General features: G+C 49.5%; 1 protein-coding gene across 2 annotated transcripts in view; it reads right to left on the reverse strand.

The window, feature by feature from the left end:
- CRY2 (cryptochrome circadian regulator 2) overlaps positions 1 to 21,013 on the reverse strand; it is a 53,002-nt gene that overhangs the window by 23,795 nt on the left and 8,194 nt on the right. For both annotated transcript variants that reach the window (XM_054524437.1, XM_002821831.5), the window contains exons 2-11: positions 19,434 to 19,542; positions 16,642 to 16,784; positions 14,468 to 14,652; positions 13,350 to 13,438; positions 6,716 to 6,856; positions 4,650 to 4,961; positions 4,264 to 4,415; positions 3,936 to 4,138; positions 3,534 to 3,626; positions 2,245 to 2,386 (exon numbers count right to left, since the gene is read on the reverse strand). In XM_054524437.1, the coding sequence (XP_054380412.1) occupies positions 2,247 to 2,386; positions 3,534 to 3,626; positions 3,936 to 4,138; positions 4,264 to 4,415; positions 4,650 to 4,961; positions 6,716 to 6,856; positions 13,350 to 13,438; positions 14,468 to 14,652; positions 16,642 to 16,784; positions 19,434 to 19,542 (1,567 nt within the window). In that variant the 3' untranslated portion in view covers positions 2,245 to 2,246. The remainder of the gene's footprint in view (positions 1 to 2,244; positions 2,387 to 3,533; positions 3,627 to 3,935; positions 4,139 to 4,263; positions 4,416 to 4,649; positions 4,962 to 6,715; positions 6,857 to 13,349; positions 13,439 to 14,467; positions 14,653 to 16,641; positions 16,785 to 19,433; positions 19,543 to 21,013) is intronic.

Consider the following 21,013-nt stretch of genomic DNA (forward strand, 5'->3'; position numbering starts at 1 on the left):
CTCTTTCCTCTTTGATCAAGAATTGATGGCTGAAGCTGGGGCTGCCATCCAAGCCCAGACCAGCAAACACTATTTCTGGGCCCCTTGTGAGGTAAGAAAAACAAGCCCCTATTTGTTTTAGCCACAGTAATTGAGCTTTCTATTATTAGCAGACCCCCACATTTCTAGCTGACACATACAGATTTAATCTTTTTTTTTTTTTAAGACAGAGTTTTGCTCTTGTCACCCAGGCTGGAGTGCAATGGCACGATCTCGGCTCACTGCAACCTCTGTCTCCCGGGTTCAAGTGATTCTCTTGCCTCAGCCTCCCGAGTAGCTGGAATTACAGGCATACGTCACCATGCCAGCTAGTTTTGTATTTTTAGTAGAGACGGGGTTTCTCCAAGCTGATGAGGCTGATCTCGAACCCACAACCTCAGGCGATCCGCCCACCTCGGCCTCCCAAAGTGCTGGGATTATAGGCATGAGCCACAGCGCCCGGCCCAGATTTAATCATTTAATCGTTGCAACAGCAACCTAATTTATAGGTGAGGAAACTGAGTCTCATAGCAGTTAAGTCATTTGTATAAGATCACATAAACCTTCAGCTGTTTTTCTTATCCTAAGTGCCCTGCTCACTGCCTGAATCCAATTCACTTTTCAGGCCCCCTAGTGCAAACTTCTGTGATATGTTCCCTGATTGTTCCAGACCACACCAACTCCCTTCTACTAAGCTTGTATAGTCTGTATCATTTGTCCAGGAATTCTAGGTTATTGCTCCTTTTTATCTAAGCAGACTGTTCAATCCTTATGGATGGACAGCACATCACATTTTATATGTTTAATGCTCCCCCTTCTTCACCCACCTGCTGGCAACAATTTCATGTTGAACTGGACACCATTAGCTTCCTGAGCAACCTTGACCCAGACATTTAACCTCTCCGTTCTTTGGTCTTCTCATCCGAAAATCAGAGTGACAGCCTGGCAAGTTCCAAATTTGTAATACAGGATGAACTTTGCTTAGTATCACAGAGCTAAGAGATAACTGAGAGAGTAGTAGGTTGCTGGTACTCCCAGGAACAAGACAGCACACATCTGTCCATCAGCAATCTCTATGTCAAAGAGCCCAGAAAAGGTGAAAGGTGCAGGCATCAAATGCCCATCTCAGTGAGCACACACATCCAGACACTCAAACCAGATGGCCAGAGCCTGGCCCTGAAGTAAGAGGGATCTGATAAAAAGAACCTATCAGCTCCATGGAGAAAAATCACCCTCCAATCTAATGACGAAGACATGGTGCATAAGGAACAGCTTGAGATGATGACTCAGAGGGGACAGGAATTTACATTTCCCCAAGAGTGGCATAAAAGGCCCTTCCTCCTTTGGGAAAGGAGAAGCCAGTGTTTTGATGACATTCAGGAGGCTTCCAAGATGAGCGCTGCCAGGGAGGTGCAGAGCTGAGGTCACAGGACGGGTGAGAAGGGAGGAGAGCCGCAAAAGGCAAAGATGATGACAGACTGGGTCTACTGGTCCTCAGGCAGGGCTGGGCCAAGTAAGACACAGCACAGCCCTCTGTCCAGGCTTCTCAAGGTCAGTGCTGCCCTCCACTGGCTGGCGTATAGAACACAACCTGTCAGAGAGCAGGGGGCCTGGAGCAGCCTCAGACCCTGCAATGGGCCTTTTCCCCACTGCTTCACACACAGGTCTCGGCTTTCTTTTTGTTGAGTGTGACTCACTTCAATAGGTAGAAAGCGCCACCCCTCAGCCCCCATGCCTCCCTTTTTCCCTTGGCTGGCAAAAAAATAGAAAAGGGCTTGACTTTTAAATCTCTGATAAAAGTCAGAATGGTGAGATTTTTGAGCTGAAATCCTAAAAGTCATGCAGTCCCACCAGATTGTTATTATTATTATTGTTTTTAGAGATGGAGTCTCACTATGTTGGTTTGGCCAGGTTGGTCTTGAACTCCTGGCCTCAAGCGATCCTCCCACCTTGGCCTCCCAAAGTGCTGGGATTACATACATGAGCCACCACAGCTGGCCCAATGGTAAAGGTCACACAGATATCAACCAGAAAGTACTCATTCCCTAAGCCAGGATGGAACCCGGCTGCCATTGTAAAATGGTAAAGCTTTAGTGGCTGAGCATTGGGTGGTCCCACCAGATTTTCATCTAGTTTGCTATGTTTCCAACCTGCAGCTGGCAGGGCAGTAGGCTCCCCCGCTCCCAACTTCCTTCCTGAGGTTGAATCTAGGCTGCTGTCACTCACTCTCAGGCATCCTTGCTCGGCAGCTCTGGGGTTGGCAACTCTGCCACCCTGGCCCGTTTGCTGAGTTCTTCACCAGGTGGTTCCTCGGCTGCTTCCAGCTTGCGTTTGGGGGATGCTGGGCCACTGGGTAGTGGTCTTGGGCCTGTAGGGAAGCGTGTCAAAGGGTCACACAGACTGCGCATGCAGCCAAAATGATCCCACACTATGCAGCAGCAGCTCTTTAGGGGACAGGGAGCACACTTATCAATGGAATGCCAGCATGCTGCTCCTCAGGCCTGCCCCTCGGCCTTGCTTTCAGCAGTGACTTTGCCTGGAAATGTCCAAGGAGGACATGACCAAGCAGGCCTGCTGGTAGCAGGACCAGCTTTTGGGCCCCAAATGGCATGGGCTGTGGCCAGAGACTGATTTGGCCTGCCTGCTGTCCTTGCTTTGAAGGTGAGGCATTCCGTCTGCAACCCTGAATCAGCCTCTCCAAGCAGCAAAGAGCAGGGCCCCTATGGAGGAGTCATGCTGCCCATGGAGGCAGCCTAGCAGGGCCAACTAGAAAAACCCGTGTTCTTGCCATCTCATGTTACTCATCTTCATCCCCAAGAAGGGAGGAGGCTCCGAATGCAGCAAATCTGTCCAGTCTTTCTCCTTGCGGCCACCACCCTGTCTGTACTGCCTCCTCTCTGGCCTCCCTGTGCCCGCTCCGGCCTACACTGTCCAATCTCCACCCAGCAGGCCAGGGAGCTTTTTCAGACCTAAGTCCAATCATGCCCTGCCCTACTGACCATCCTTCAGTGCACTGAAGGCTGAATCCTAGTCCTCGTCTCGGACATCAGGCCTGCCACATGCTGCTCATGCTGTATCTTGTCCTCATCTCATTCTAGCTCCTCACTGGGACATGCCGCCACACTGACCTCCCTTCGGTTCCTTGAATGGACTAAGCTCGGTACTGTTTGTGAGCTTTTTCTTGCTACTCCCTTTGTCTGGAAGGTTATTTTCTCAGTGTGTGGCAGGGCTGGCTCCTGCTCATGACGTGGGTCTCTGCTTACAGAGGTGTTCCCTGACTGCTCCAATCTCAAGTGACGCAGAAGAAATCCTTTTTTCCCAGTCCCTCTGTCAAGATACTCAACTTTCTTTTCCTCCAAAGCACTTGTTATCTGAAATGATCCGACTTGGTTTCTTTACTATCTGACTGCCCCAGGTGGAATATAAGCTCCACTGGGCAAGGCCTTCTTCTGGCCTCAGTCCTGAATGACTAAAGTGGTGGCACAGGCCACAGGAGGCTGGCTGCTGCTGCTCACCTGCACTGCTCACGCTGCCAGCCTGGCTTGAGCTGGGCTCTGCCACAGGGTGACTGAGGTCTTCCACACAGGAAGGGACAGATGCCAGTAGACCTGGGAGAGAGGCGAGGAGTAATCAGAGTGCCGTCTCGCAGGACTGCAGAGGGCTACAGGGCAGGATGAAGCAAGCGGGGGTGGGGAGGGTAGGAGCAAGACACTGAGGTTCCATTTCTTCCCACTGCCCCACAACTACTCAGGGAGGCCCAGTTCATCCCAGCCTGCAGTGTCCCATACCCTGCGAAGGTGTCAACCTGAAAGACAGCACTCAGCCTCCCTTTGCAAGTATCTGGACATCCCCATCTGGCCCCCTGAGCCTGTAGGTGCTGTCCTTCCCTTCAGTGAGCTAGGTGTTTGTCTCCTTACAGAGTCCCCGGTAGCGCGAGAGCTGCTGGTAAATCTGCTTCATTCGTTCAATGTTAAGCCGGCTGGTCTCGGCATGGTTGACGATGGGCCGTGGGTAGTCTACACCAATGATGCACTTGGCTGCCTTCTGAATTGACTCTGGGGCATTCCAGGGCTCATAGATGTATCGAGAGGGGAACGCTTTCAATTTGGGCAGGTATCGCCTGAAATAAGATACACCAGATGACTTGTCAGCATACCTAGACCCTCCTTCAAAAGGCCCAGGGTATCCCATCCTAGTAGGAGGCCACAGTGGTCAGAGGCCAGAGAGCCTGGTCTGCATCCTCACCTGATGTAGTCTCCACTGGGGTCCGTGCGGCGGCCAAAGCCCACAGGGCAGTAGCAGTGGAAGAACTGCTGGAAGAAAGCACTGCACGAGAGCCACATCCAGCTGCCTGCATTCACACTGAAATCTGCATCCAGGAGCAGCTCATCAAATACCTAGATAGGGGAGGGGATGATCAGCCTCCTTGGGGACATGCAGCCATGTTTTTTCCCAAGTCACCACAGTGCCCCCAGGAGCCAAAACCCTTCCACTGAAGGCAAGCCACAGAGGATCTGGAGGGGATCTCCCGGACCCAGAAATCCCACCCCATCCCTCAGCCCAGAAGGGGGCTGCCCTTTGATAGCCCTGACCAGAGGGTACAGGCCAGCTTTTGCTGAGAAAGCACTCACCCGGACCCCGCTCTCCCAGCTGACCCAGAGGTCCCCGCGAGTCAGGAAGCAGGCCACGGCGTGCCGGGCCAGGTGGTGGATCCAGCCCTCCTGCCTCAGTTGGGTCATGATGGCATCGATCCAAGGGAATCCTGTCTTGCCCTCAGCCCACTTGGCCAGGGCCTCAGGATTGCGGTCCCAGGGGATCTGGATGCAGATGGGGTTCCCCTCCATGCGGTCAAACCTGGGGTTGTTGGTAGCTGCCGTGTAGAAGAACTCTCGCCATAGGAGTTGCCCAAATAGGGAGAGGGGAGGTGTGCTGTTCCGCTTCACCTGAGAGGTAGGGGTGGCACATGGATACAAACACTCGCCCAGCTCTTAGCATGGTGCCTCTCAGGTCTCTTCTACAAAGGAATCTGGGCCCTCCAAAGACCTGGTGGCTCAGCTCCCAGATGTGGAGGGACTATCCCCTAGAAGTGGCACAGCGTGCCTGCACGTGAAACACCCAGGCCCTGCCTGCACTGTGCCACTGCTCTGAGCAAGAAGAAAGCTACAGAGGGCCAGGCAGTGGGAAGGGGCCTCACCACAGGACTCTGCACTAGGATTCAAACTTCCCAAGGCTGGTCATGTTCCTTGTCCTCAAGAGTTCCCTGTTTGGCTCCACCTTCTAGAAAGTCAAAAGGAATTTTCCTATCAGCACACATGAAAAATGCTCAGTCTAGATTTTGATTGAATCAGTTATACACACAGCCTGGATCTGGGGCCATAAGGTAATTAAGAAATCAGACCTCCAAGCAAATAATGACTTCCCTAAAGTCACAAGATTACTCACCAAACTGGCAAAGCTATCCCATGCCACAAAATCTCAATAATGGCAAGGATGAGGAGATAACATTTAAAAACCTAGATACAGCCAGGTGTGGTGGCTCGCATCTGTCACTTTGAGAGGTTGAGGTGGGTGGATGGCCTGAGCCCAGGAGTTTGAGATCAGCCTGGGCAACATGGCGAAACCTAGTTTCTACAAAAAATACAAAAAATTAGCCAGGTGTGGTGGCATGCACCTATAGTCCCAGCTACCGGGGAGGCTGAGGTAGGAGGATCACCTGAGCCTGAAAGGTTGTGGCTGCAGTGAGCTGTGATCATACCACTGTACTCCAGCCTGGGTGACAGAATGAGATCCTGTCTCAAAAACAAACAAAAAAACAAACGTAGACACAATGGCTAGGCATGGTGGCTCACGGCTGTAATCCCAGCACTGTGGGAGGCCAAGGCAGGACAACTGCTTGTGCCCAGGAGTTTGAGACCAGCCTGGGCAACATAGCAAGACCCTATCTCTACAAAGAATGTTAAAAATTAGCTCTACTTGGAGGCTGAGGCAGAGGGATTGTTTGAGCCCAGGAGTCTGAGGTTTCAGTGAGCTGTGATCAGGCCACACTACACTCTAGCCTGGGTAACAGAGCTAGACTTTGTCTCTTAAATAAACAACAGAAACAAAAAACATAGGCACAAGATGAGGTGATCCCTCTGAATGTTGACTGTGTTGCCCTCTCTCCTTCTGGGGACAGTTAACACAGGCTTATTTGCTTCTTGTCTTCTGTATAGCACAGCCCTGTGTGCAGCCCCTCCAGACCACTCCCTCCATCACTGATGGGCAACTGCTGTTCCTGGACTCCCCTTTTGAATGCTGTGGACACAACCCCAGAGGGGGCAGCTATGTTCTTCCACTTCAGACGGGCTCCAGCCTCACCCACTCCATGCCTCTCACCCTGGGGACCTCGACCCTGTCCACCAGCTGCCAGAGGATATGCCACCTCTAGGGTCACACCTGAGGCCTGCTTTTCTGCCTGTCCTTCTGCTCTACATGATGGTCTGGGCTTCATTCTGGTGGGCAGTTCACTCTGTGCTTGGCTCTGCCCTCTTGGATACTGAGTCTTCTCTCCTCCTCCAGACTATCCGCACACACTTAGGCCCTTCCAGGGGCCACAGCCCAACCCCCACCCACCAGTGCCTTTTTTAGGGTGACTGACAAGCCCAAAAGGCCTGGCTGCAGGCCTTAGCTGCAATGTGGGCAGGTATGTCCCCCTTACCTTTTTATACAGGTCCCACAGGCGGTAGTAGAAGAGGCGGCAGGAGAGACAACCAAAGCGCAGGTAGGGGCTGAGGCCCGTGGGGCTGGCCAGGAGGGAGTTGGCGTTCATTCGGGGTCTCTCATAGTTGGCAACCCAGGCCTACAGCAGAAAGAGAAGGTGGCAAAAGGAAAGGCTTGGATGTTACAGAGGAAAAAATGGAGGCATTGGGTGGTTAAGGAATCTGCCTAGGGTCACAGAACAGCCAGCCATGGAGCCATGGAACACTGTGCTTGTCCAGCCGATTTTGAGACGGAACCACCATCAGACCAAACAACGAGTCTATGTCATTCTCTGACTTGCTCTTTAATTTGTGGGGTGACTGTGAATACGTTATTACTTCCCTCAGCTATGTATCTATTAAATAAGAACAAAATTTCCAATCTTCTTTGGATTACAATGAGATATGAAAGAATTCTGAAAGCACTGAATGAACTCTCTAATTATACAGCAGGAAACACGGCTTCTATTTTACAGAAAAGAATGTCTCAGTCCCTTCTCCAGTCACTAGCGGCCCTGAGGTTGTATCACGGACACCAGGGACTTCGCACTATTGTTCAACAGCAGCTGGGGAAGGAGGAAACTTCCAATCCATTCCTGGGGACCAGTGGAATCATTCATTTCTGGGGCCATGTGTCATATAACATTACTGGTCATGTTTTTATCATCACTGGTTGCTGGCATAGGACTTTACTTTCCTGACTTGCTGTTCCATGCAGTCTCTCACGACTTTTTTTATTTATTTATTTTTCTTTTTTGAGACAGAGTTTTGCTTTTGTCGCCCAGGCTGGAGTGCAGTGGCACGATCTCGGCTCACCGCAACCTCCACCTCCCGGGTTCAAGGGATTCTCCTGATAGCCCACCTCGGCCTCCCAAAGTGCTGGGATTACAGGTGTGAGCCACTGTGCCCGGCCTATTTTCACTTTCTTAACTCCCAATATCCTCTCCTCCTCTTCATGATACTGTTTCACAACTTTGACTCTCTTTAGCCTCCCGAGTAGCTGGGATTCTAGGCACCTGCCACCATGCCTGGCTAATTTTTGCATTTTTAGTAGACATGGGGTTTCACCATGTTGGCCAGGCTGGTCTTGAATTCCTGACCTCAGGTGATCCACTCACCTCAGCCTCCCAAAGTGTTGGGATTACAGGCATGAGCCATCACGCCTGGTCTCACTTGATCTTAACAATCCTCTGAAGCACCATTTATCACTACCTCCTTTTGAAAATAAGGAAGCTAAGTCCAAAGGGTTCTATGACTCTCTTGGGGGTTACTGAGATGGTAAGAGACAGGGCTTGGGGTGAACTTGTCTTCTGACTCCAGATTCTATTCTCTTTCCAATACATCAAATAACAACTTTTTCTTTTTTCTTTTTTTTTTTTTAAGATGGAGTGTTGCTTTGTCGCCCAGTCTGGAGTGCAGTGGCGCGATCTTGGCTCACTGCAACCTCCGCCTCCCGGGTTCAAGCTATTCTCCAGCTTCAGCCTCCAGAGTAGCTAGGATTACAGGTGTGCAACACCGCGTCTTGCTAATTTTTGTATTTTTAGTAGAGACGGGGTTTCACCATGTTGGCCAGGCTGATCTTGAACTCCTGACCTCAGGTTATCCGCCCACCTCGGCCTCCCAAAGTGCTGGGATTATAGACGTGAACCACTGCACCCGGCCTATTTTCACTTTCTTAACTCCCAACATCCTCTCCTCCTCTCCATGATACTGTTTCACAACCTTGACTCTCTTCAGGCCTCCTGCTCCACACTTCCCTGGAAATGGAAGCCATCAGGTGGGAAACACCTCTGCTTTTAGCCACTAAATCTACAAACTCACCTGCACCCACACCTACCCCTCTTTCTCCTCCCCTCCTGTGACCCTGCCCAAGGCCAAGGCCTCCGGCTGCTCTGGAAGCCCCCCTCTTCCTTCTCTTGCATTTTCAACCTCTTTCTTTCTATAGTCTTCACTCCCAAAACACTGAGAAAATAATCTCGTTTCTCCTCTTTACAAAGACAACAAAATAAAAACAAAAGGCTTCTGGCAACCCTGTAGACTTGGGTCGTTTTTCCTCCTTCACAGCCCGCCTCTCTGCATTTCCCCTCCCCTACCTCCAATTTCTTGCCAACCCCGTCCTGGTTTCTTCCTTGACCACAAGGCTGGTTCCCACAAGAGTCTCCTGTGACTTCTGTGCCACTGAGTCCTGCAGGCACTTTCTGTCCTTGTATTTTGGGATCTCTCAGCAGCGCTGTACCTGCCGACTGTGCTGTCTTATCCTCTTGATTCCTTGGCCTCTGTGACTCCACATCTCCTGGTATCTCCCAGCTGCCTGGCGCTCTTGGTCTTTCACCAGCTCCACCTCCTCTACCTCTCCCTTAAATGTGGGCACCCAGGGCTCAGCTCTAGGTTCTCTACTCAACTATGTGCCTCCGCAAGCTCATCCAGGCCCATGGCTCCCAGTTCTACCCCTTTGCAGACAATCACCACATCCATAGCTCTAGCCCAGGTTGCTTCACCCAGCTGCCTGCTAGAAACCTCTACTTGGCTGCCTCTCAGGCAGCTCAAGGGAGATGTGCCCTTTTCTTTAAACCCACCCTTCCATTGGCCTTCCTACCTCAGATAATACACTGCTAGCTACCTAGCTGCCCAAGGCACAATCCTAGCCATCACCTTTGTCCTCTCACCAAGTCCTGTCAATTCTACTGCCCAAATATTTCCCAAATCTGTCCTTTTCTTTCCATTCCCTGCTGCCACCAACCTGGTTCAGGCTAAGGTCATATCTAGACTGGACAACTGTGGCAGCCTCCTGACTGGCCTCCCTGCGTCCACTCCCATCCCCCGCTAACTCATTCTCCACGCTGGGACCAGAGTGATGTAATGCCTGTTGCTCAGGATAATGTACACAGTGGGCTTCCTGTTGCTCTGAGGACAGAGCCCAAACCTTCATGAAAGCTTCTGTGGCTCCCCAGCACCCAGGCCTTTCCAGCTCTGTCTCTTGCCCCTTTTTTTTGAGACAGGGTCAGGGTGGAGTGCAGTGGTGTGATCTCGGCTCACTGTACCCTCTGCCTCCTGCTGCCCCTCTTCTTTACGCATCTGCTCTCACTGGCCTTTGCCTCTGCACAAGCAGCTGCCTCTGGACCACTGTCTTCCTTTCCCTCACCTTCACCTGGTTAACTGAGACTCTTCCTTCAAGTCGCAACCTCAAGGCTTCCTCCTCTGCAGGTAACCCCTGTGGTATCAGGTTAAGCACTTCTAACAGACACTAGGTATTTTTGCGTGCACACACCCTTGCTAGCCCCCAACTTTTAAAATATTTTTATTTTAAATGAAATTTGGATACAGAAAATCACACAAATGTGTGACTTAATGAATTATTCTAAGGCAAACATCCATGCAATCGCCACCAAGGTTCGGGAAACAGAGCTTTGACAGCCACCCCAAAAGTCTATGTACTCATCCCAGGAATAGTTCCCTCCTGCCCCCCAGTATATGCAACCCCCTACCTCAGCTTTTATAACAAACACGTTCTGCATTTCTGAAATGTTTACATTTTTCTATTTTGGCAAAATATGTTTGAAAGGAAGGACTTTATCTTTTCACAGTTATTCTTTGTGTTTAAGTAGCTTCTTTTTTTTACCCAAATGTGCATTCCTAGGTGTTACAATTTAGTCTTGGCCATTTAAAAAACTTTATTTCTGCCCAGGTGTGGTGGCTCATGCCTGTAATTCCAGCACTTTGGGAGGCTGAGGCAGGAGGATCACTTGCGGTCAGGAGTTTGAGACCAGTCAGCCCAACATGGTGAAACCCCGTCTCTACTAAAAAGACAACAATTAGCCAGGTATGGTGGTGCGAGCCTGTAATCCCAGCTACTCAGTTTTTTTTTTTTTTTTTTTTTTGAGACAGAGTCTCATTCTGTCAACCAGGCTGGAGTGCAGTGGCATGATCTCGTTTCACTGCAACCTCCGCCTCCCAGGTTCAAGCAATTCTCATGCCTCAACCTCCCAAGTAGCTGGGATTACAGGCACTTGCCACCATGCCTAACTAGTTTTTGTATTTTTAGTAGAGATGAGGTTTCACCATGTTGGCCAGGCTGGTCTCCAACTCCTGACTTCAAGTGCTCCACTTGCCTCGGCCTCCCAAAGTGCTGGGATTCTTTTTCTTTTATTTCTGAGACCCCACTCTCTGTCACCCAGGCAGGAGTGCAGTGGCACAACTTCCTGGGCTTAAGTGATTCTCCCACCTCAGCCTCCCAAGTAGTTGGCACTACAGGCACATGCTGCCACACCCAGCTAATTTGTTTTTATTTAGAGATGAGGGCTTGTCATGTTGCCCAGGCTGGTTTTGAACTTCTAGGTTCAAGAGATCCTCCTGCTTTGGCCTCCCAAAGTGCTGAGATTACAGGTGTGAGTCACTGTGCCTGGCCTTAAAAAAAACTTTAATATGTTATTTAATTTTCTTTTAATCTGCACATTTCCTGCCATTTTTTTCTTTTCCTTTTCATTTTTCTGGGAAAGAACCCAGGCTATCTGACTTGCCAAGATTCCCACAGTCTGGATTTTGCTGACTGTATACTCATGGTGCAGTTCAACAAGTGCTATGTCCTGTGTATCACCTGCACATTGGTGGCTGGTACCAGAAACTGGACTGGACTCAGGTTTGATCCCTTTGACAAGACTACAGGGGGCACATAATGCTTGCCTCCTTCTATGGTGTCAGCTGTCACCAATACATAATGCATCATCATTGAGGGTTACAAAATGGTGATATTCAAATTCTATCATTCCTTTTTAATTTAATAATCAGAATACTTTCATAGAGAGACGCTTGCCCTCATCTATTATTGAGTAACCCAGTGGTAAAGATCATGTAGCTTCCTCTGCTTTTCAGTAACAGCATCTCATATTCCTGTGGAGAACCAGCCTTCCCTGATCCTAGTCCGAGTGGATAAAGCAGAGCTAAACCTACCTTCCAGTTCTGGGAGTGGACTCATGATGCAAGTCTGGCCAGGGAAAGCACCACCTCCTATACCTGGCCACAGTCATTGAGTCAGGGACAGTCACATGACCCAAACCAGGCCAATGAAAACATGCCTTGGGACTTTTCCTGATGCTTTCGGAAAAGAGGCACATACCTTCTTCTATCTAGTATTGCTAAACTGGCACGAGTAGGTGCTCCCTTCAGATGTGGAGAACTGAAGGAAGCTAAAATAAACATCCTGAAATCAGATTCAACTCCTGTATCTCTAGCACCATCTGTTCTCCCAGATGTGCAGGACACAGTATTTCCTCTGGCCACCACTGAGTCTGAATGTGTCCATGGCGTAAGGGCCCTTGAGAGAAGGGGCCCGCTGGGGGTATGTGGAAAAGGAGCTCCTGTCGGTGACCTAAGGGACATCCCTCTACAAAATTTTCTCCAGCTGATAAAAACTAACCACAGATGATAGCTCTTTACAGGTTTAAGCCTTATTCTACTCCTGCAATCCCATTTGTCATCTCCACCCTTCTGCCCCTTGGCCCAACCTTTGTCTTCAAACTGGGCCCAAGAATCTCTAGGTGAACCTTTTGATGTGGACAGAGATAGCTGGTCTCATCCTTTAAGTCTGTGGGGCTTGCTTTCGTCCCAGGCTGAACGAAACAACCAGGTAGAAACATCGAGGCTGTGGGCCTTCACTGTTGACTGGACACCTCCAGGGCTGGAGAACATTCTTCCCAAGTAGATTTGCCTTGGCCTCCTTGTTCTATTATCATCATCATCTGGCTGCTGGGCAAAATACCTAGCCATCTTAGCAGGCATAGAAAAAGCTGAGATTTTATAAACCAGCTGCAGGGGGCAGGAAACTAGGAGCTGACTGTTCTGGGACATGAGAACTTTCTCTGCTCCTCTAGCTGCAGGGGAGTGAGGACTTGGTGACACTGTGCCTCTGAGGCCTGGGCTTCTTTCCTCCCCAGTTCTCACTGCACTGGGAGGTGGGCCATTTGCTCTGTGTCCAAGCAAATGGAAATTAACACGCTGAAAGAGTTCCAGCAAAAAGGTGCGGAGACACATCAACACAAAATAATCTTATAGATTTTACTAACCAGATATCCTCTTAGTAGGGAGAACCTGCCCACAGATGAAAGAAAAGCAATCCGACATAGCTTTAGAATAACATAGAACAAGGTCTTACTGTGTTATAAGGTGAGCATTCCTAATTCAAGAATCTAAAATCTGAAACACTTTTGGTCCCAAGCACTTTGGATAAGGGATACTCAACCTGTAATTACTAACTTTGTGACCTCAGGCAAGTTACTTAATCTCTCTAAGCCTCAATTTTGTAATCTGTAGAATGAACAGCTTAGTACCTACCTTGTAGGGCTGTTGGAAAGATTAAAAGAAATGCCAGCAGGTGCTTAACCCAGAAATGCTGAGCCTAGTGACCAGCACATGGTAAGTACTCTCTAAATGGTAGTTGCTGTTAGTGTTGCTGTTGTTATGGCCATCAGGAGGATAGGAGGATTTTTCATTTTCCAACCAGTGTGAGCTAAGAGGGACTAAAGGACATGGACATGACCTGTATCCCCTGCTGTGTGGATATCAGTATCTGCAGCTCTGTGTCTCAGAAACAGCCCATACCTTCCGTTCCAAGTGCTTATCCAGGCGGGCCAGAGCTTCTGTCTCTCCTCCCTGCCAGACAGCTGGACCAAGTCCTTCAGTGGGGAACCCTGAAGAGAAAGGAAAGGTCACAAGACAGGAGGTTTGACCATTTCAGTGATAGCCCGGCATGGCTGTTCTGTTATTTAAACTTTATGAGAACTGAACCACAGTGTCTCGGTGCTACTGGGGGTGAGATAATCCTTAAAGTTTTAGCGTTTTCTAGGTCAACTTGGTTCTCTTCCCACAGTCACTATTTTCTCTGCTTTCCCCTGCACCCTCATCGCTCCAGGTAGATGAGAACAATCCTGGATCTCCTGCCTTTTCAGATTAGCTGGTAACAACTGTGGTTTTCAGGTGAAAAAGGCTAATAGCTTTGTTCAGATCAAAAGACTGGAGGGGTGGCTCATGTCTGTAATCCCAGCACTTTGGGAGGCCAATGTGGGTGGATCACTCGAGGTCACCAGTTCAAGACCAGCCTGGCCAACATGGTGAAACCCCGTCTCTACTAAAAATACAAATATTAGCTGGGCGTGATGGCAGGTGCCTGTAGTCCCAGCTACTCAGGAGGCTGGGGCAGCAGAATTGCTTCAACCCAGGAGGTGGAGGTTGCAGTGAGCCAAGACTGTGCCACTGCACTCCAGACTGGGCAACAGAGCCAGACTCCATCTCAAAAAGAAAAAAAAAAAGGTAAGAAAGAGAGAGGGGTGAAAGAGTATAGTTAGTAACCTGAGAGGCTGACAGATTCCCTGCTTCCAACAGAAGCAATACTAGCTATCCTGTTACTCAGAAGCCCACGGACACCAGCACCAGGCAGTGCCTGTATTGTCTGTGAGAGGTTAGTACAAAAATAGAGGCACGATCTAGAACCAGAAACAGAAGATTACATGTATGAGTGTGAACAGAACAAATACTAGAAGGACATAGTTTAAAATTAATTGTGGTTACCTCTGGGTGGTGGAGTAATAGTGACTGCCATTTCCATTTTTGTTTTCCTGTGCTTTCTAACCTTTCTATAATGACATGCATTACTTTGACAAATAATTTCTTTACACAAAAGCAGGCACCAGCACAAGTGGCTCTGGGCAGGAAGTACGCACCCAGCTCCTCCAGGGAGGGCACGCCGTAGGTCTCGTCGTGGTTCTCCTGGATCTCGGCCCTGCAGCTCTCCATCTGCTGGCTGGTCACCGAGCCCACTGGCTTCTTGGGCAGCTCCATGCGGCTGATGATGGCCTGAAAGCGCTTGTATGTAAGGGGTGGCTTCTGCCCATTCAGCTCAATGATCCTGGGGAGCCCAAAGCACAGCTAGTGTTACCCACAAGGCCCTGTGATGTGGGTCCCTGCTCACCCAAAAAAGAACCCAGACTCTGAAGGCTTTGAGGGTGGCTTTCCTCATCCACTCATAGGTCCCACGCCTGAGTGGAAAGGAGGGGGCAAGGGAGGCCGCATCTCCATTTTACCGAGAGGGAAAATAAAGCCCAGAGAGCTGAAGCAGGTGCCTCAGTAATGGAGCAAGGCAGGGGCCAGAGCTGGGACTCAATTCCGGGCTCCCTGGTGTTGACGCAGAGCCGTCTAAAGACAGAGACTGACCAAATCTCTAATCACAGAAAAATCCCTACTAGCCTGCTTGGCACTTGGCCTATCTGTCCAAGCTACGGGAATCCCCATAGGCCTCTACCACCCGTGTAAGCCCTGGAGAAAGTTCTTTGATAAGAGCTCAAGATATGTTTTTTTTTTTTAACTCTAACATCATAAGGAATAGCAGACATGTTCTTGGAAAATCATCCCCTTCTTAGCCTCCATTTATTAGAACATTGAACAGAGAGGTGGAGGACAACTTATCCTCCCAAATTCAGAGACTGGGGCTAGAGTTCATAGCCACAACTGATACTTAAAGAGTGTCTTGTAGTTTACAAAGTATTTTTCATGACCAGGGAAAACATAACTGCATTTATGCAAGAAGGAAAGAGTATCAGAGGGCGAAGAAGAGAATGGAGGCTGTTTATATAAGGATGAATTGGGATGGTATGGAGCCACATTCCCGGGGCTCTTCTTGGCCAAGAAGTAGCTTACGCAAGGCCCATCTGGCTGGGTGAGTTCATTTCTCAGTTTGCTCTCCCCACATTAGTGGAGATATATGGTCGGCTGCTGCCTCTGCTGTGCCTCCCCCTCCTCTGGCATGCAGCAGGAGGAGGATCTCCACACCCAGTCTCTCCTCCTGAGGGCCCGGCTCACGTGCACAGCTATGTGACCTGGCTTCTTGGCAGCCAGCACTGGGTTGGGAAGTGGGGGTGGGGAGTGGCGGCGGCTGCTGGCTTGGCAGCAGCAGCAACAGCAGCAGCAGCAACAGCAGCAGCAGCAGGAGGGTGACAGCTCTGGCATGGCAGGGAAGGGGAGGAGAGGATTTCCTCCTAGAATCTCTGAAAGCACAGAGGCTGTCACCAGGGGAGGAGGCTCCTCTGTAGTTAGCAGCTCCCTGCAGGGATCTCTAGAGCCCTCCCCGCCACCAAGCAACATGGCCTGGAAACCCAGATAGTCATAGAACCTGGGGAACTCTTTTTTTTTTTTTTTTTTGACACAGGATCTTGCCCTGTCACCCAGGCTGGAGTGATGTGGCATGATCACAGCTCATGGCAGCCTCAAGCCCCTGGGCTCAAGTGATCCTCCAACCTCAGCCTCTTCAGTAACTGGGACTACAGGCATGTGCCACCATGCATGGCTAATATATTTATTTTTAGTAGAGACGGGGGTCTCACTATGTTGCCCAGGCTGATCTTGAACTCCTGGACTCATGCAATCCTCTCACTCTGGCCTCTCAAAGTGCTGGGATTACAGGCATGAGCCAGCATGCCCAGCCTGGGAACTCATCTTAGGTACAAAAAGTGGACCTGTGTGAACAGAGGTCTGTTGGAGGGTAACAGACAGGGTCCACTGAGGTCAGAGGGCAGCTGCTGAGCAGGATGGAAGTGGGAGTATGAGGCACAGGTGGGACTCGGGCATACTAGGAGCAGACTTGTAAATACTCTGAGTGTGGGTCCTCACTGCTTCCATGCCTTGGGCCTAACAAGCCTCTCTGCCACCCCAATGGGGTAAAACTCTTTGTGACCTGTTCTACAGGACCTGACTCTGGCCTATTCTCCTCCAGCTTCTAGAAGATGCCATGCCTCCTGGGTCAGGTGGCCCTAATGCTGAACCTCTCTGAGTTCCGCTCAGCAAGGGCCCAAATTACTAACTCTCACAATTGGTAACCTGATCCCTGGGCCCCATCTCTTACCTGTCCAGGTCATAGAGGGTATGAGAATTCTCGGTTACTACTTCCACACCAGCCTCCTTGGCCATCTTCATGATGGCTGCATCCCGTTCTTTCCCAAAGGGTTCAGAGTCATATTCAAAGGTCAAGCGGGTCACTCCCCATTCCTGTGGAGAGAGGATCTGTTAGGCTCAACACTGTGTTTGGGGAGGAGGGAGAAGCTGGACTCTCAGTTCCCTCCTGGGAGAGAACAGAGCTAGTCTAGAGACCTGTCTGATGGGCAGCAGAACAAACTAGGAACAGGGATTTGATTTGGAAAGCAAACAAGCTGAGGTTCAGAAAGTTTGAGGAGGGCAGGCAGCGTGGCGAAGCCAACAGCACAGCAACAGTGGAGTTGGGAGAGAGGTAGGCAGCCTTGTGCACTTGCTGTGTCCTTGAGGTAGGAGAATGCGGCAGGAGGCCATAAATACAATGCTCCTGGGAAACCCCCAGTCCCAGAGAGTGGCACTGACTCACGGGTGGGACAGGACCACAGCCTTCCGCCTGCTCAGCAAGCTTTTCCCAGAGCTTCTCACAGCCCTGCAGACTTGTGGCCTAGTTTTCTTGGCAGAGTTGTGCTATGTGAAGTGTCTTAATTGTTTCCACAGCAACACTCCTGAGGCCAATAGCAAACAGAACTAATAGGTTCCAGCCCTGAGAGAGTTAGGAAAGGGGAAGCGATCCTTAGTCTGGCGGTCAGAGGAAACTGACCAGAGGGGCTGCATGTCGAAAAGGAGGAAGTTCTTTCCTAAGCCTTTAGTCATTTCTGGTAGGAATTTCTAGATCTCATAGCAAGCTGGCCCAGTGAATGGTTGTACAGACAACCCACAGAAAGCCCTAGAGCATGCAACTTGCAAGAAGAAAAACACATTCTCCAAAGTCTCTGGTCACAGTCTCTGAAAGCTCTGAACCACAGGGGCAAATGTCCTGGCCATGCACAGGCTGGTCTGGTCCTGACTCAGCCCTGCCCAGGGACTGGGTCCTTAGCAGGGCCGGTTATCCCTCATTCGAGGATATCAGCATTAAACATTGATTGAGCCCTTGCTATATGCCGGGTACCATGCTTATAGTTCATATAGATTACATCATTGAATACTCATTGTAACCTGTGAACGATAAAAATATTATTAAATGACATTTTCTCCAAGAAGCCTTCTTGACCTCCTCCTTCAATATAATTCTTCTGCACCTTGTCTTTTTTCCACTGCAGCATGTATTATATGACAATGATACACTTGCCTGTTTCCCCTATTAGTGTGAACTCTCAGAGCAGAAACCATGTTGTCTCACTCATCATCATTACCCTTATACCTAGTATGGGGCCTAGTACCTAGCAGAAGCTCAATAAAAATACATTAAATGACTGAATGGATGACCTAGCTATATCTCTGGGATATAAGTGGGTTGGCCTCTGAGTTGCTGGGGGAGAAAAAGGGCAATGTCGAGGGGAGAAGGGAGGCAAATGTATTTATATGGTATGGTGGGTAAGGATACAGCTCTAGAGTCAGAATCCAAGATCGTCACTTATTAACTTCACAACCAATTATTGTTTCCTCTCCTGTAAATCGGGATAGCCATAGCCACCTCTTAAGCCTGCTGTGAGGAAGAACTCGGTTGATGTAAACAAGCACTGGGAACAGCGCTTGACTCATAGGCAGCCCTCAATGAATGTGGGCAATTACTAGCACTGTGTGATTTGTACATGTATGCACAATTATGTGTGGGGGTGCGGGGAAGGGAACTGAAGGATGATGTATTCACTAAGCTGTTTGCCTTGACATGACTTTTCCTTTTGTCTCAGAGTTAGGGTGGGGAGGGGCATGACAATCATTGTGTGCTGCTGAGGGTGATGGCACTCTGTCCCAGAGCCCTCTGTCCATGAGTTCCTGTGCTTCTATGTGGGCCTTAGAATATACTTTTTAAAGGGATTGAGGGAAAAGTGGACTGGCCCTGTTACTGCAAACAGAAACCTATGTGGCACCAAAATGAAGATTTCTATCAATCATTTACCCCATGGGAAACAAGAAAGCTTCCTCAGAAAGGCTGACCTTTTTTTTTTTTTTTTTTTTTTGAGACGGAGTCTCGCTCTGTCGCCCAGGCTGGAGTGCAGTGGCGCAATCTCAGCTCACTGCAAGCTCCGCCTCCTGGGTTCACGTCATTCTCCTGCCTCAGCCTCTCGAGTAGCTGGGACTACAGGCGCTGGCCACCATGCCCGGCTAATTTTTTTGTATTTTTAGTAGAGACGGGGTTTCACCGTGTTAGCCAGGATGGCCTCGATCTCCTGACCTCGTGATCCGCCTGCCTCGGCCTCCCAAAGTGCTGGGATTACAGGTGTGAGCCACCTCGCCCGGCAGAAAGGCTGACTTTTCCCAATAAGCAGAGCAAAGCAAGATGGGAAACGTACCTTGCTAGACATGAAACCCCACCCTCAAAGTCTTGGCCTAGAAGGAACCCTAATAAATCTGGCCGGCTTGAGCCAAGAAAACACTGAAGGAAGCCAGTGGCATCCGCAGTGGAATGACTTACCACATCCTATGTCTGGACTGAGCTGAGAGCTTTCCAACAAGACACTGGTTTCCCAGAATTTTTTTCCTTAACACAGTTTCCATTCCAAGAGCAAGCTAACTGGCTGCCTTTGCTCCCAACTTCTCTAGCAGCAACAGCCAGACCAGCCCTGATGTTTCCATTCCCTCAGTCGGAATATCATCTCACTCAGGCTGTGGGGAAATCCTCAGGGACAGAATCTCACTGTCTTCTCTGGGGCTCTGCACGCTTACCTTGAACAGCCTTGGGAACACGTCAGCTGGCTGTCCCCGGACTACAAACAGGCGGGAGTTCAGTTTCCTTAAACTTGTGTCCAAATCTTCCAGAGACTGAAGTAGGAACCTGCAGAGTCCACACAGGCCTTGTTAGTGATAACATCATGAAGAGTGGCTCTCTTTCCTAACAAAGCAGGGAGAAACTGGTTCGCTGTTTATGCCCAACAGGCAGCCTCATGATCACTAGGGCTGGAGAGGCCCGGGTTCCAGCCCAGGAGGGATGTGCTAGTGGATCAGTGCTGCTCTGCTTCAAACCCTGGCCTTGCCACTTACTAGCTGTGTGACTTCAAGCAATAACCTAACCTCTTTGCCTGTTTTCTCGCCGGTAATGTGAAGCTGATGTTAGTACCCATCTCATAAAATTGCTAAGAAAAGAAAATTGAATAATGTGTGAAAAATATTTAGCACTGTGCCTGGCACACAGACATCACGAGATAAATGTGAGCTGTTCCTAGTGTGGTGTTTCTGTGTGATCAGAGGCAAGTCACTTACTCCCTCGCAGTCTCTAGGGCTAGATATAAGTATCTGCCCAGCACGAGGTTGTTGTGAGACTCACATGGGAGCCATCTGAAAAGCCAGTGAAATACTGTGGTATGAAGCATTAAGGTCCTCTTAGCAGAGGACCAGACTGCCATAGCTGGGAAAATCCTCCTTACTCTGGGGGAAAAGACTAGTTGACTTTCTGCATGCATGCTTTGGGCCATGCGTATTTCTGCTGCCACAGCCTCACAGCCTGCAATGGGTCCCTAGTTCCCAGAGCTTTGTTTGGCAGGTGGCTCACTCTCCAGGCCTCTCCAGGGCTCTGGTGATCAGGTTCTCATCCGAAGAGGGAGAAGGCCTTAAAAGGTACTTCTCAATAGCTATCTTCACATTTTTGTGGGGGTGGGGGTGGGGGTGGGGAAGACCGCAGATAGGCAAGAACTTCAGCAGGAGACCTGAATCACCAGGGGAAAGGGAAAGGAAATTAACATTTGCTGAGTGCCGTCAGCGTTTTATTTTTAAATTAAATTAACATTATAACCAGATAAACTATTCATGTGGCTCAAAATTCCAGTGACAAAGCGGTACACAGTAAAAAGGGTTTTCCCCTCCCTCCCTCCCCAGAGGCAACCAAGGTTATCAATGGGATTTTGGTTCTGTCATGCTTTTTAAGTGCATTTCTGCATTTAATTCTCTCAACTATTTTGAAGGAAATAGTACCATCCTTATTTTACACATGAGGAAACTGAGACACTCAGAAGTGAATTAATTTGCCTAAGACCATAGCTGTTAAGTGACAAAGCTGGGGATTCAGGAACCTAGGGTGGTCACTCTGAAACCCACATTTTCCTCTCTGTGCCCTTTTTTATTTATTTATTTACTTTTTGAGACAGAGTCTCACTCTGTCGCCCAGGCTGGAGTGCAGTGGTGTGATCTCGGCTCACTGCAACCTCTCCATCCCAGGTTCAAGCGATTCTCCTGCCTCAGCTTTCCGAGTAGCTGGGGTTACAGGTATGTGCACCACATCCAATTAATTTTTTAAACAATATTTTTAGTAG

Source organism: Pongo abelii, chromosome 9 (genome assembly GCF_028885655.2).
Source record: "Pongo abelii isolate AG06213 chromosome 9, NHGRI_mPonAbe1-v2.0_pri, whole genome shotgun sequence".
Lineage (NCBI taxonomy): Eukaryota > Metazoa > Chordata > Mammalia > Primates > Hominidae > Pongo > Pongo abelii.